General features: G+C 43.7%; 2 protein-coding genes across 3 annotated transcripts in view; one reads left to right on the top strand and one right to left on the bottom strand.

Moving 5' to 3' along the window:
* tti2 (TELO2 interacting protein 2) overlaps positions 1–4,206 on the top strand; it is a 10,977-nt gene extending 6,771 nt beyond the window's left edge. Inside the window, exons 7-10 of one of the 2 annotated variants that reach the window (XM_087849578.1) lie at positions 51–238; positions 1,157–1,300; positions 1,404–1,563; positions 2,073–4,206. In XM_087849578.1, coding sequence (XP_087705704.1) covers positions 51–238; positions 1,157–1,300; positions 1,404–1,563; positions 2,073–2,159 — 579 coding nt within the window. In that variant the 3' untranslated portion in view covers positions 2,160–4,206. The remainder of the gene's footprint in view (positions 1–50; positions 239–1,156; positions 1,301–1,403; positions 1,564–2,072) is intronic. The other variant, XM_087849577.1, reaches the window with a different exon arrangement.
* A 3,990-nt stretch (positions 4,207–8,196) lies between these two features.
* On the bottom strand, positions 8,197–9,081 carry LOC118453656 (uncharacterized). Its single transcript, XM_035904446.1, has one exon. The coding sequence runs from the start codon at positions 9,079–9,081 to the stop codon at positions 8,197–8,199; it is 885 nt and encodes a 294-aa protein (XP_035760339.1).
* Between the last annotated feature and the right edge of the window lie 6,247 nt (positions 9,082–15,328).

Raw genomic sequence — 15,328 nt, 5'->3', positions numbered from 1 at the left:
CTCTGTCTCTGTCTGATGACCTGTCACTGACTCCGCCCCCTCCCACCCAGCTGGTCCTGTCCTGCCTTTTGGACCTGCTGGTGGTTCTGGAAAAGCCCCCCTCCTCTTCCACCTCCTCCCGCAGGAAGCCGTGTCGCCATGACGACGTGCTGCGTCTCATGCTGACCCACATGGAGGCGGAGAACAAGGTGGTGCTACGGCGCGTCTATGCTGCTGCTCTGCCGGCGTACATCGACAGGTGGGTTTGACCTTTGACCTTTGGTTACTATGGAAGCATCAGTGATTTAATTTATCTGGATGAAAATGTGACACATTAAACAAACTCTTTATTAATATTAATTATCTGTTCATGATAATGATCACATTTATTGTTATTTATTACAAGTTTACGATATTGTACTAAAGTTAAAGTTTATATTGATTGTGTCTAAAATGTTTTTAATAAATCATCATTTGTATTTTTGTATAATTATGAATGACAAATTATAAACATTTTAATTTTTAATTATTTGTATATTTTTATATCTATACTATATATGGCTCATCACATTAAATTATGAGTAATTTGTTTCATTTTACTTTAAATATATTTAATCATAATTTCATGATTTCATATTTAATATAAGCTGCATGTTACATTAATTACTGTGAAGTGGTATATTTTAATAATGTATTTTTACCTGTTACTATAGGAAAACATTTAGAATTGTATGTAAATATTAAACCCACTTATAATACATTTAATTGTTTATTAAATAATGTAGAAATGATAAATGCGTGTATTTATTTTTTAGCGTCTGTAATGATTCATTTTTGTCAGTTTTAATTAAATGTTGTCAGTCGTGCTTTGATGACTCAGCTGTGATTAAAACAGAAAAGTCTTTTATGAATTTGTAGATAATCAGACTTCAGAGCTCGTTGTTGTTCTGCCTGCACAGCAGGGGGCGCCGCTGCTTCAATCTGATCTCAGAACAGTTTGAATGTTTTCCAGCTGCATGAATCCCGGCGAGTCTGAAGCCAAACTGTGGTTTTAGTGTTACAGTCGGGTTGGCGTTCATGTTTGATGGTTACTGGAAGCAGCTAAGAAAAGCACATGTCAATGAGATGTCCCCACAAGGGTATGAATACACACCTGTGTGTGTGTGTGTGTGTGCAGGGTGGGCGTGGCTGTGTGCAGACACCTGTGGCGGCTAGAGCGGGTGGTGCTCGGGTACCTGGAGGTCAGAGACCCACCTGAGGAGGCGAACCGGCTGAGGATGCTGGAGGCGCTGCAGAAGACGACCAGAGCGGCGTGGCCACGGTAACGGCTCACCCATGGCTGCAAGTTTGAAGCTTTTTCTTACTTCCTGTCCTGATGGCGTTGGACCGTCCGTATGACGTGCTCGCGTGTTTCCCCTCGTCAGGATGGCGTGTCGTGTCGACGTGTTGCTGCGTTGCTTGCTGCGGCTGATGGTTGACGTCTCCGCGGACTCGGAGCTCTGTGATTCGCTCAGACGGCAGCTGATGGATGAAAGCGCCGCCTGCCTCCGGCTGCTGGACGCCGCCTCACACGGACGCGTGCAGGTGAGTCACCTGTTGCGTGACGCTTCATGATGTCATCATCCTGCAGTTTTTCCTCGTGAGTTCAGGATTGTAATCTGAGTCGTCCTGTTTATTTGTCATGGATGAATATTGTAATATATGTTTTCTTATTAATATTCATATTTATTATCAGATTACATTAAAGGCCTCAGAGTAATCAGAGTACTGCCGTGTGTCAGCGTGTTCTGCGCTCTTTCTGCTGTCGTGTGAAGCTGATGTGATAAAATTATGAGGACATTTTGCAGAAACGTGTTGCACACTCAAGTGTGTTTACACTGAACCTTCATGCTCTTAATTTGAAAGTCTTATCCTTGCTTAACATCTGGCCACACCCCTTCCTGTTTTGAGTCTCTCAGATGAACTTGAAAAGCTGCTGTTTAATGAGGAGGGGGTGGAGTTTGCATGCTGGTTGTAGCGATAGATAATCGATCAGTGTAAATTATTGATTGTACCGACGCCACAAACTCTGATCTGATCCGTTTCTCTCTCAGCGCCTCCTCCAGGAGGTTGACAGCAGCTGCTGCAGCCTGGAGGTGCTTGGTTGCCTAGCTACAGCAGCCACTGCGACTGACAGGTGAAGCTGCGAGCCTGGAGGCGGAGCTTTAAGAGCCACGGCGAGCAGCTGCGGCCTCCTGACACGGCAGCACGTTGGCGAAGCTTACGGCACGTCACGGGAAGTAATCTGGATACAGGAAGTTTGAAGAGCCGTGCGCTGACAGGTTTGACGGCGCAGAACTGAACTCTGGGAACTCTCACGTGTGTGCGACTGTGACGCGGCGCTCTGCAGCTTCAGGTTATTGTTTCATAACCGTGTGATTAATAAACATCATCGTGGGGCGTGAACGGCTCCGCGGAGAAAACCAAACATGGCCGACTGTTTTCATCCTCGTCTCTGTAGATGGACACAGATCTGTGATGATGTTAGAGAAACGCGATCGGAGCGCCGATATCGCATCACTCTGATCATGGCGCGACGGCACACGACCTGCTGCAGAGTAGGGCTGAGCGATATGGCCTAAGATCCATATCACGGTGTAATTTGAAGCGTGTGCAGTAACGATATATATACGATATATTCTTTTCTTCTGTATAACGTATTTTACACACTTAAAATCCTTGAATTGTCTCAAAAATCGAGAGTGCGCCTTATGTATGAATTCTGGTTGTGCTTACTGACCTCGAACCGATTTTATGTACACGGCGCTAAAAAATGTGACAAAAATGTTTTAGTGCGACTTTGCTAAGCTACGAAGCCGCACCGCCTGATGGATCGTTGGAACATTACAGCTACCGTAGTCAGGAGCCTCGCGGAGTAATCTGGGTCCTAAACTCCGTCCCCTTCAGGTTCCAAAGTCAAACGAACACTAAGAGTTAAAAATCCATGAAAACAGGATTTATTACATTTAACAGAGTTAGAAGTTAGCAGGAAGTTAGCTCGCTAGCTTCCACCTAAACATGATATAGCATGTTCTGACTGAGAGATTTCTGAAAAACTCAAACATACAGCTCTGCTGTCACTTCAACATAAATGAAGACAGAAAACTAAACAGCAGTGACGTTTGTAGGGTTACTGAAGTTGGGCTAGCTGCTATATAATGTTGTGCTACGTGATCGCTAGCAACACAGCTATGTTAGCATAACATTAGCACAGTGAAGCTGGAGGATGAACGCTAACTTTATTCCACACGATAAAAGTTAACGTGAGGGATTCTGGTGGTTAGAGACAAATGCAATCACATGGCAGGATGCTGTAAACGGACCAAACTTCAGTCAGGAGAACAACTGAGATAATCCATCCACAATACGAGGTTAGTCATTAATATACTGCAACAACATGGGAATAGAGCAGCTGTGATAGAATACAGCATTAATGAATCAATGGTACAGAAGTGGAGGAAGCAAGAAGAACGAGTTGAATAAAGTTTGATTTCTCTGACTGCTTTGTTTCTTGTGTCTTATAATCCCGTGCACCTTATGGTCTGAAAAATATGTGTTTGACTTTTTTATTTGGCACACTGCAGTTTAATATTGCAAAGCAGCTCTTTTTAACTTGTGTGGATATTATACGTGGTTATGCTCAGGATATGTCAGCACATTTCTACTGGAGATGCCTTTTGGTTAAACTTTCAGCAAGGAATTTGCATTTGCACTGTTAAATGTTTATATAGCTTTAATGCACATAAAACAGCTGCTTGTTTAAGTGAAAATAAATGGATGGTTTTTTTGCGCTAGCAAAGTTGTGGAGTTGCCTTTTGTCTCGCATCAATTATATCATCAGTTATATCGTTATCGCCAATTTTCAAATCGATATCGAGATAAATATTTTTGGTCCTATCGCCCTGCCCTACTTTCGACCAAATCAGGCGCAGCTTGATGACACCATCAACATGCGCTATCGCGGTAGAGCGGCATAGTCAAAATCTCTAGACCCCCCCCCCCCCTACTGCAGGCTTTCATTAAAACAGCTGACCTTTGACCCGGGCTAATCAGTGTCTGTGACACTAAAGGGAAAAGCTCATAGATTAGGAGTCGTCACATACGGACGGGTGTAGTGTGATCGCTCCTCATAAACCCGGAACCAGCAGACTACCCATGGTGCACTGCAGCTGGTTTTACTCTGATGACTCGGGCTAAGGATCTCTTCATCCTTCAGCCCTGATGTAAGCACCTCGGGGTCACAGAGGTCATCCATGACCTCAGTGTTTCAAAGTCACCAGCAGGACGATGACAGTAGGCGTCAGTCAGACGGGTGACCGTGCACCGAGCTGCACCCAATGAGAATAATACGGAGAAAACCCCAAAATCAGACAACCCCCAAAATTAAAAATAGTGCTGTGAGTGTTAAAATGGCGTTAACGCCATAACCGCATTAACACGGCAAATCTCCGTTAGCGAGTTAGCACGGATCGCCCCGTGCGTGCAGCTGCATGGCGTGCTCAGAGCTGCAGTTCCTCTGGTGTCCAGCAGAGGCAGCAGTGAGGCAGTGCCCCCCAAAATAAAGAGCTGATACACAAAGTGTTTGGTCTCCACAGACACGCTCATGTTGCTGTAGGTGTTATAGTTTATCACAGTGCCCTCCATGTTGATTTGGGGCGAGCAGCTGCCTCCTGATTGCATCACTTGCAGCCACCACAACCTCCTGACGTCTGTCTCACGGGCGCCATCAAGGGACATCCTGTCCCAAACAACCAATCGGCACACATTAGCAGAACACTAATGCAAAATGGTCCACTCAGTCCGTTCACAGAGGAAAAAGAGATGATAGGGTGGGGCCAGGTTTCACAATGAGCTCACCCCAAACCCTGGCTGATTGTGACCCACACCTGTTTTCACACCTTGGCTGATGTGATTAGGTAGAGGATCATTAGGGGGTCCTTTTGTCCCTCTGGGTGGGTTACTCCCACAAAGCTTTAATCTGGGACTCTCCACCGCGTGACCCTGGAACTGAAGAAGCTTCTCGAATGAAACATCTTCGAGCAACTTAAAGAAGTCCAGACGCTTTTCTTTCCAAGCTCCTTACCCAGATAGCAAGGAAACATTGAAACAATGTTGAGTCAATATCAGGCGATGTCATTGAATCAACGTTGAGGTGTGACGTTGACCTAACGTCACTCTTGCACCTTTTTTTAACGTTGAAACAACGTCAGGTTTTAACGTTGAAACAATGTTGAAACCTGACATTGATTCAACGTTATATTTTCTAATACTGTTGACATTGAAACAATGTCAGATTCTGATATTGAAACACTGTTGAGCTATGGTGTTGATTTTCCACCTCTTTCGCAGTTGCTTTTTATTAAAACAGTTAAATCATGACTGGAAATCGACCTCTTTATAGGTATTTTAACCAATACTAAACTACTGCATGTTTCCATCAATACTTAAACCACCTAAACACATAATTGTACTTATTCCTCAAATTGGACACCCTTTATAAAAAAAAAAAAAGTCTCACAATGTATCATGTCAATATTAATATCCTAAAATAAGAAAGCATTGCATGTGATGTAACAGAGAAAAAAATAAACAAAAAAAGGTCAATAGGCATGTTTCGTTTGCTAAATACTTTATTACAAGACAGTTTCCTGTTTACATTTATACGTTTCACAGAAGTTTGTAATTTTTACTCCGGGATGGGGATGCATGATGTGCGTCCTGCACCACCCAAACGATCTGGGGCGTATCGGAGCCATTTCTGCACTGCTTGTGCAAAGACAAACTCGGACATAGTTCGCCCCTAACTGCTGCGTCAGGCCATCTAGTCACCAGGCGTAAATCTGCAAACTGCCGCATTTGATTCCCAAAGAGCTATGAGCGGAAAAAGTGATAAGTCTTAGCATGGTGTAACGTGTATCCTTTAAAACAAAATAAACATGGGGTCCTCGGGCTGTACAACTACAACCCGAGGATTAAACAAGGCAAAGACCAAAGATCTCCAGATTAACCGGACATGAAAGTCTTGTTATTAAGAAAGACAAAGTAATATAGCAAAAACCGGACATAGGAAATGTGAAACACACCCAGCAGATCAATTGATCCCTTTATTGTTCACTTTAGGCTCATAAAACTACAATAAACCGTAAAACTTACCAAATATGCATCTGCACAGCGCTGTATCTTTAAATGCCATTTTTTGCTCTGTCTCGTCCTTGGTTTTTTTCCCTGCCCAGTTGAGTACCGAGGCCAGCTCGTTTGTAATGGCATAAGCCATTACACGGTGGACTCGCACCTCCAGTGTGGTCCCTCCAATCAAGGCAAAGCGTCTCACCTATAGACACATTTTAAGCGATTTAGCGTGTCTCATGTCTTACATGTGTATGCAAGTGCTTGTGTGTTTAATCAACAGGCCGTTGTTATGTATTTAAATCACATCTGACAGCTATTACACTTTATAGTTACAAAGTGTACATAACCTTTATATACTTACCATTGCCTTATTGGCCTCTTGTGATAGAAGAGCTGCCTCTGCATTGTTTAGCTCCTCCATGTTGTGCAAGGGCAAATCCAGAGGCAGTACCCCAGCATCTACCGATTCATTGCAGCAGGGATGGCGGATGGCTCTGACCTCCTCACGGAGTTCATTAACAGCTCCGGTCTGACAGCATAGCTAATATCTTTTGTGAGGTCGCATCTGTTTCAAAGAACAATTCTAGAAAGATTAATGTCTTAAGCAGTGAGAGGCGAAAAACTAATATATCCATAAGTGATGGTGAAACATTCTGCATGTATAAGTTGTTCTAACTGCTAAAAGTGTTTGCTAGTTTTTGCCTGTCACATATATTTGATATTTGTATATGTAGCTGCCATCACCAGTGTGTGAATTATGTGTGAATGGGTGGATGACTGAATGTGTAAAGCACTTTGGGGTCCTTAGGGACTAATAAAGCGCTGTACAAATACAGGCCATTTACCATTTATACCATGTAAAATCTGAAATTCCAAGAATTTCGAACTTGCCTTGTAATAGTGGCCTCACAGAGTCTCTGGAATCGACAGAAGAAAAATCACAACAAGATGACATTCAGGAGTATAAACTGGTGTTTTGAAGATAAGAGGACAATGACATTGTGATTCAGCTTTAAAACAATTTTAAAAGCATACCATCTATAGGGAAGGCCTCGACATCAGACTCTGCATGCTGGGGAGATCGCAAAGCTGTGTCGTTTTGTGAGTTCTGCCGGAGTTGGCTGTTCCACACTGCTGACATTTTGTTTAGCCTAGCTACAGCAGCCTCCAGTTTCTCTTTTTTATCTGGAGCTGCCAGTCTCACTCGCCTAACCCTGTGCCTGTTTAGCGCGGGATGTCCCCCTAGTGGCCAATCTAAAAAACTACAACAGAAATGACAAGCCACCCTCTGACTAATGAAATAAGTTAGTATCGGTTAATGATTGATTATGGAAAAAAGGAAGAACTCTGACCGTCACATCAGGTGAGGGTTCATCAAACATCTGTGCCCAGTTACACCCCCCACTGTTCAAAGGAAGGTACAGTCGTCTTTCTAAGCACGTGAAATGATTTTATTATGTGAGGTGTTTGTTACAGAGGAATTCTTCACTGTGAAGAAGTCCCACAAATATTGGCACTAAACAGCCCCGCAGGCTGGAAGAGCTCAGCGTCACCCAGCTGGTTACTGTAGCACAAAGTGTGCAGAAATAATAACACGTATCAAACCTGATGAATAATCTGGATCTCACTTTGTCCGTACAATAGGATTTACTGAGATTTCTGCTTTGCAACAAACCCATTAATACTACTGCTACCACAGATAATACTGATGTTATTAAAGTGTCCACACAGTGAGCTCAGGTTTCTGATAAATGAAGTCATGTATTGATCCTGCTCAGCTCACTTTATTCTGTTAACAAGCGTCATATGAAGCTTTGACACACGACACAGATTTCAGATGCTAAAGAGACTTTATTGAAACAGAGACAATCATCAGAATAAAGTGATACAGAGCTAATCAATCAGATTGATTGGATCAATGATCGCTGGTCTGAGATCACAGTGATTGAAGATCATTACAGAAAGGAAAGAAAAACCATCATCAAACCATTTTAACAGAAACATCTTTCTGCTCAGTGAGCATGCTCAGCTCTGTTACCATGGTTACCCTCACTGAAAACACACATAAATGGGAACACCGTTGTTGCCGGTGTTGAGGCTCTCTTGGATGACGTTGACCCTGGCATTCTGGTACGGCCCCACAGCTTCTTGGTTGGTGATCACAGTGACGGCCTTGATGGGGTTTTTGCTGTTGTCTTTCATGTACCACAGGTACACGTTGTTTCCTCTGGTCCCCTCGTTCAGGTCCTGGTTCACCAGCAGGTAGCCCTCTTTTTTATACTTTTCATATTCGCTCTGGTTTGTGGAGACTTTCAGATCTCTGAAGGCATCCTTGGGGTAAGTGCTCAGGCGGTACCAGAGGAAGATGGTAGGCGCAGGACTACCTTCCACCTTTGCACCCCTGTTGGTGTTTTCATCCACTCGGATGTAGCCATTGTTGAAGTTGTCCCCATCTCCACTGCGGTCAATAGTGGCCTTGATCCCAGAGATGTAGGTTGGTTTCTCCCTCTTCACAAACAGGTAGATCAGGTTTCCTCCAGCAGTGCGGTTCAGGTCACAGGCCAGTCTCTCCCAGTCTTTAAACTTCTGAGCTTCAGTTTTTGCATCTTCAGTGGCATCAATGTCCACGATGGGAACATTCCTGTCAGACTTGGAGTACCACAGGTAGATTTTGTCTCCACCTGCTCCCTCATTGAGGTTTTTATCGATCTTTGTATATCTTGCTTCGAGCAGGCCCCTGGTCATCTCTTGGCTGAATGAAAATTGAATGGTGGAGATTCCTGGGCCCATGCCTTTCTTGTACCAAAGGTAGATGATGTTTCCTCCAGCTTCTTGGTTTAGATTAACAGGAATTTTACTGAAGCCTTCCTTACTGAAAGACTCCTCATCCTCTTGATTCCAAGACACTTGGAGTTCAGTGATGTACTCGGGCATTTTGAGTTCCTGCATTAACAAAGTTAAAGGAAACACACAGAGACAAAAATGGAGAGAAATCAGCAATGGGCTTAAAAGACTAACTAATAACAATAATTCTGCAGGACATTTGTAATGGCATCATTAATAATACCTGCAGCACCTCTATAAAACAAAAGTATTGTGAATCAAATGCTATTCTGGAAAACATGAAGATGACTGTTTCAATGAGAACATGTTAATTAGAGGCTCAGCTGCAGGGTGGCATTTTACAGCAGAATGAAATAAAACGGATGCAGAGCGACTTACGAGTGTGCAGAGACGCTGTGTGGCTGGATGAAGTCTTCTGGACGGCTGAACGCTGCTGATCTCTGACAGAAACTCCTGCCTTTATATACACGACAGGAGCAGCAGGATTATGAAAACACTGTGTTTTTTTAGTTGGAATTACATGTGCAAATAATGAACTCAACTGAACTACCCAATAAACTGACACACCCAATGGTTTTATTTCTCTGTTCCACAGAATCCACTGTGACCTCTTGAGTCAGGCCATTCTGGGTCACGATACAAGAGAAGATCATTTATATAACATCTTTAAAAACATCAGTAGACACAGTCATTAAAGACGTTTCAGTGTTTATTTGGCTCAGAGCCTCCTCAACGTTAAAGAAAAAACAACTAAATCGCACAAAACTACAGTAACATCCAGATAAAAATCAGACAAATATAAATGAAAAATATAAAAAAAGAGTAAGATAAATAAATACAGATTACTAAAATTATTGTAGCCGCTGTAGTGCAGAGTCAGTGATATATACAGTGTGTGATATAAACTGTCCAATATTTCAGCAGGTCAGTGTCCTGATGGCTTGTAAGTAGAAACTGTCCCTGAATCTGCTGCTGTGGGTGTGGACGCTCCTGTATCACATGAAGAGTGTGAGGCTGTGCTGGGACCAGAGAGGATCCTCTGGGCGTCCTCCTGCAGCGCTGCCTGTGGAGGTCCTGGATGGCTGACAGCTCGGACCTGGAGATACGCTGTGCTGATCTGACCAGCCTCCATAGAGCGTTATAGCTGCCGTACCAGGTCGTGATACAGTCAGACAGAATAATGTCGATGGTGCATTAGTAGAAGTTGGTCAGTATTCTGACAGGACACACCGCCTCAGCCTCCGTGGAAAGAGGAGCCGCTGTCTCGCTGCTTTTGTGATCACATCCATGTGACTTATTCAGCTCAGATCCTCACTGATGTTAATCCCCAGGAACCTGAAGCATCCGACTCTGGCTGGCAGGGCAGTCGGATTATTTACCTCATCACGCTCTCCCTAGTAGCACGCTGGGTCTGAGGAGCTGGAGTCACCTCGACAGAAAGGTCACCGCAGCATCAAGATCGTCGTCACTGTTGTTGTTGTTGCTGCAGCTGTGAATGACACAGAGTCTCGTCCTGAAACCTGCCTGTGCAGAAGCAGTCTGCATGCCTAGGTGCTGGTTTTATACACCTGGAACATCTGGATCCAATGATTTGGATGTGTGATGTGTAGCATGTGTGTTATGAATCAAAGCCATGATCTGTGATCAAGTCGGTTCAGATTTTTATCCTTCAGATATAAAAATGTTTTTTCTTTGCAGCTGATTTTCTGTCACATGTTTTTCCTGATGACTCTCAGGAGTCTCCAGCTTAGATAGACGTCACTGCGCTCTCTGTGGGAACGTTTCCTCCTGTGTCAGCTGATCGTTAGAGAAACTCATCGGAGCGATTACTGCCCACTGCCAGGAGGACGAGTGGAAACAGGACTTCATGGTGACACGCTCACCTCCCAGTTTGTGGCAGGAACTCGTGTTTCTGTTGATGAAAACAGATTCTGGAGGAAGAGAAGAATCAGGCAGATCAATGCATCATGTTACTGAGTGTTCATGTTTCCATCTGTGCTGATTCACAGTGACCTGCAGCGTGGCTCAAAGCTCTTCTCGTGGCTGGTTTTCATTCTCAGATGATGCTACAGATGAACCTGCAGCCAGATTCATCCGTCTGATGGGATCTGTTTGTTTTAGCCGGCGTGTTTCAGGATCCACTCGCTACAAAGATGTTTCACATCTTTACTCTGGGCCTGAACATCGACTCTCTTTATTCTCAGGACGGTTTATTTCTGACCACATGCAGATTCATTCACCTCCTGATGTGAATCCTGTGGAATTACCTCTGTTGGGTCTGTGTGTAACGGGTGTATTAAAAAATAATTTATATTTCACCAAAGATCCATCCTGCAGTGTTATCTTGCTTTGTCAGTATTGGTTATGTATATGTGTTTATTTATATATGTTTATTTTCTGTATTTATATTTTGGGAGCTTTTATTTTGTTTGTGTGACCTTTGACTTCCCATGAAGTCACTTCCTGTAGCTGCGCGCTATTTTCCTCAGTCGCCTAGAGGCCGCGCTGAGGAGAGGTGAGCGTACGCTAGTGTTCTCAGTTACAGAGCGAATAAACACAGTTAAAGTAACTAAAAGTAATTCAAACACTGCTCGTCCCCTTTGTGCATTTTGTCTCACAGTTCTGTTCGATGTTTTAGTGTGAATTAGTTTTTCTGTCGAGTACAGCGCTTTATTGTAACATGCTAGTTAGCCAATCTCAGATGAGAGCATAGGAGCATGCAGGTGGCTTCACATGTGGGCCGCTATCCTTCTCTCTCCCTTGAAGGTGTTCATGCAGAAGTCCAGTGAAGTGAAGTCGCTGTACTGTTGTTTTTATTTTAAACAGTTCTGGGAGAATAAATCCATCCAGCTGGCAAAGTGAGAGCTGACTCCTCTGGTCATTTGCACAACACAACGCAGAGAACTAACAGCAATCACAGTTTTAGGCCAGACCGGCTACATGTGTTTCCACAAGCCCCGATAGTTTAGAGACTTCTTCCTCATGAAGAACACAACACATAACAGAACATCTCCAACCGTTTTTTACTCGCTAACGAGGGAGAGGTTTGGTCAGAACCAGGCGGTGGAGCATAATGCTCATCACCTGTCTCCAGCCCAAATCCTTCAAAGAGCAGCTTCCTCGTTACCTTTTTATTGACATGACAATTACAGTACACATCACAGCAAAAGCACCTCCCACCGTAAAAGAGTGTGTGTGTGTGTGTGTGTGTGTGTGTGTGTGTGTGTGTGTGTGACCTCCTGCTCACCAAAAGAATCATAAAAGTAGGAAGCAACATCAAACAAACCTTCATGTGTGCTTGTGATAAAACACTACAGCCTACAGAACCCAGACAAACAGAGTTTGTAACAATGTGGAGGTGGTAACATTAAAATGACAACATTTAACAATTCACTTTAACAACCTCTTTGATCACTGAGCAGATTTTCTGCTGTCTTTACCCCTGATGGTACTTTTCCTGAACAGAGACGTAAACTGCATTCATTCAGTGGTCTGAGTGGCTCCTTTTAACCAGCGATCTGCTAATCCCTCACCCCGGATCAATGACAGCATTCAGTCTGAAAGTGGAACGTTTGTGCAAATCCACATAGTCGTCTCAGAGAGCTCTTGCATCCTTTCAATAATATGGTCAAAGATGAGGGAAGACTGTGTGTCACGTTTAATCTGTACCAGTTTGTTTGGCACAGTTAGGAACTTTATCACACCGATATCTCCTGCTCTAACTGTTCACTCGACTCAACAGTGAGAACTGTCCTTCCTTGTTAATAATATGATAATAATCATATCAGAGCCAATATCAGCCTTTCTTCTGGTCCCTCCCCCACATCTGGGCCTCGGTACAATCCTGTCTCAGAGGTTTGCACACAACTCCTTGGACTTCAAGGTCTAGTTTGTGCTCTGACATGATGACTGTCACCTATAGACGGGAGCGTCCCTGTCCAAACCGTGTCCATTCAAGTGAACTGAGCTCAGGTGGACTCCAGTCAGGTAGAAACATATTACTGATGATCAGGTGAAACAAAACGCACAGCTTTGATGGCAAAGGCAGCCAAATCTTATATATGTTATATTTCCATTTTTGAATTTTAATAAAATTGCAAGAATTTCATTTTTTCATTATGGGGTGTTGTTTGTAGGACTTTGAGGAGATTAAATAAATTTAATCCATTTTGGAATAATCGGACATACTGAGCATGAAAGTGCAGAAGGGACAGATTAGAGCACTTCGCTCTCGCTCTGCAGGCCTACTTGTTGTTCCTAGAGTATTTAAAAGTAGAATGGGAGGGAGAGCCTTCAGTTTTCAGGCCCCTCTTCTGTGGAACCAGCTTCCAGTTTGGATTCAGGAGACAGACACTATCTCTACTTTCAAGATTAGGCTTCAAACTTTCCTTTTTGCTAAAGCATATAGTTAGGGCTGGACCAGGTGACCCTGAATCCTCCCTTAGTGATGCTGCAATAGACGTAGGCTGATGGGGGATTCTGACAGACTTCTCGTCTGGAACACCAGACCCACACCCTGCAAGAGACTGTTCCTCTTTTTGCAGAGACAATTTTATAGTTGCAAGCAAACATGATTAACTTCTCACCTATAAATTAGTCGATCTACTTTGTGTGTGAGTGTCAGCATGAAATGCACTCAGTTTCACCTCTCGCCTCACCAGCTGAACCTTGTAATCTGACCTACCCTCCTGCTTTAATGACTCATTATTCAACAGAAATCATCCATCTTGACACAAACTTCAGTTAGTATGCCAACATGAAGTCCTGTTTGTTAAAAACTCCCTTTTAACAGGTGAGGGGAGGAAGACAGGACAAAGACACGCTATGGACGCGAGCCAGAGATTAATAATAACTAATGAAAAAAACGCAGAGAGGTGTATAAACGCATATACTCAAAACAAGCTGCTGTGTGCTTGAGAAGTTTAGCTGTAGTAGAGCTAACATAGACTTAGGTATTTTGCCCTGTATGTCTGCAGGGTCCTGGCTAACTACCAGATTGGTTTTGGTGGTGCAGAGCTGGATCTCCCTTTCTCTGAGCCGGGCAAAGCAACAAAAAGCACATTAATTACAGATACTTGCATAGTGAACTATACATTTGGAATTCCTTTTTAATATACAGGAATAATATTCAGCGATCTGATCACTGCAGGACCAAACAGACATCAGAGGTGGAGCAGGTGGGGTCAGCTGTGGTCCGCGAAATCAATCAATGTAGAGCAGTGACACAAACCACGGAGGCTCAGAAGAGTGCAGTCAAACGATGAGTTTATTAACACACAGGAGAGAAAACATCAGCATATGTCTTCTGACAAAAATACATGTTGAGAACACTTTTAAAGCAGTGAGGTATCCGCCCCCCCATGGCGCAAAAATAGGTTAAAGACGTTAGTTACAGTAAATGGAACATCTTAGATGCTATAAACAGACATAGAACTTCTCATTTCTATAACACCTTCAAAGCAAGGCAATAACTTCAAGCCTTCAGCTGGTTGTTGACTCGGTCATCTGTTACCAAGTAGACTAAAATGCAGTTAGAAGCTAAATGAGGCCTGACACATTTCTAGATTATATGTGTATTGTAAGCATGTATGCAGTTATCCTTCTATGCTCTAGTCTTTAACACAATAGATTGTGAAGTCACAAAGCTTAAGACCCTCTGTCTCACTGGTGATGGCCAGAGGGGCCGATGGCGCGATATGGTAGCCTCGCCTCTGTCAGTCTGCCCCAGGGCAGCTGTGGCTACAACTGTAGCCTCCACCAGTGTGTGAATGTGAGAGTGAATGAATAGTGGCATTGAAAAGCGCTTTGGGTGCCTTGAAAAGCGCTTTATAAATCCAATCTATTATTATTATTGTAGACTGAGCAAAAACTCTGAATGAGCACAAATACTATGCAAGGTGTATGAATATAACGTGCGGAAGGCAGTGAAAGAGGCGAAGCAGCGCTACGGGAGGAAACTAGAGTCACAACTCCAACACAGTGACTCTAGGAGCCTGTGGCGGGGACTAAGGACAATAACGGATTATAAAGCACCAACAACCGGTATGACGAACACGGCCGTGACTCTGGCAGATGAGCTGAACACTTTCTATGCTCGCTTCGAGGCTGCAGCTAAGGACTCCAACGATGCTAGTGCTAGCGGCGCTAATGGCTGCAGACAGGAAGATACTGCCAGCACCGGAAACGTGCTCGTCATCTCTGAGCATGAAGTAAGGAGAGCCTTCAAGAGAGTGAACACCAGGAAAGCAGCAGGACCAGACGGCATCCCAGGTCGTATCCTCAGAGACTGTGCATACCAGCTAGCTCCTGTGTTCACTGAGATATTCAACATCTCTTT

Source organism: Neolamprologus brichardi, chromosome 12 (genome assembly GCF_056152115.1).
Source record: "Neolamprologus brichardi isolate AB-2024 chromosome 12, ASM5615211v1, whole genome shotgun sequence".
In the NCBI taxonomy this organism is placed as follows: domain Eukaryota; kingdom Metazoa; phylum Chordata; class Actinopteri; order Cichliformes; family Cichlidae; genus Neolamprologus; species Neolamprologus brichardi.
This window is presented reverse-complemented; position numbering and strand designations above follow the sequence as displayed.

Bases quoted from the DNA above. Each gene is read 5' to 3' on its own strand.
- LOC118453656 (XM_035904446.1), bottom strand. From the start codon at position 9,081: ATGCCCGAGTACATCACTGAACTCCAAGTGTCTTGGAATCAAGAGGAT.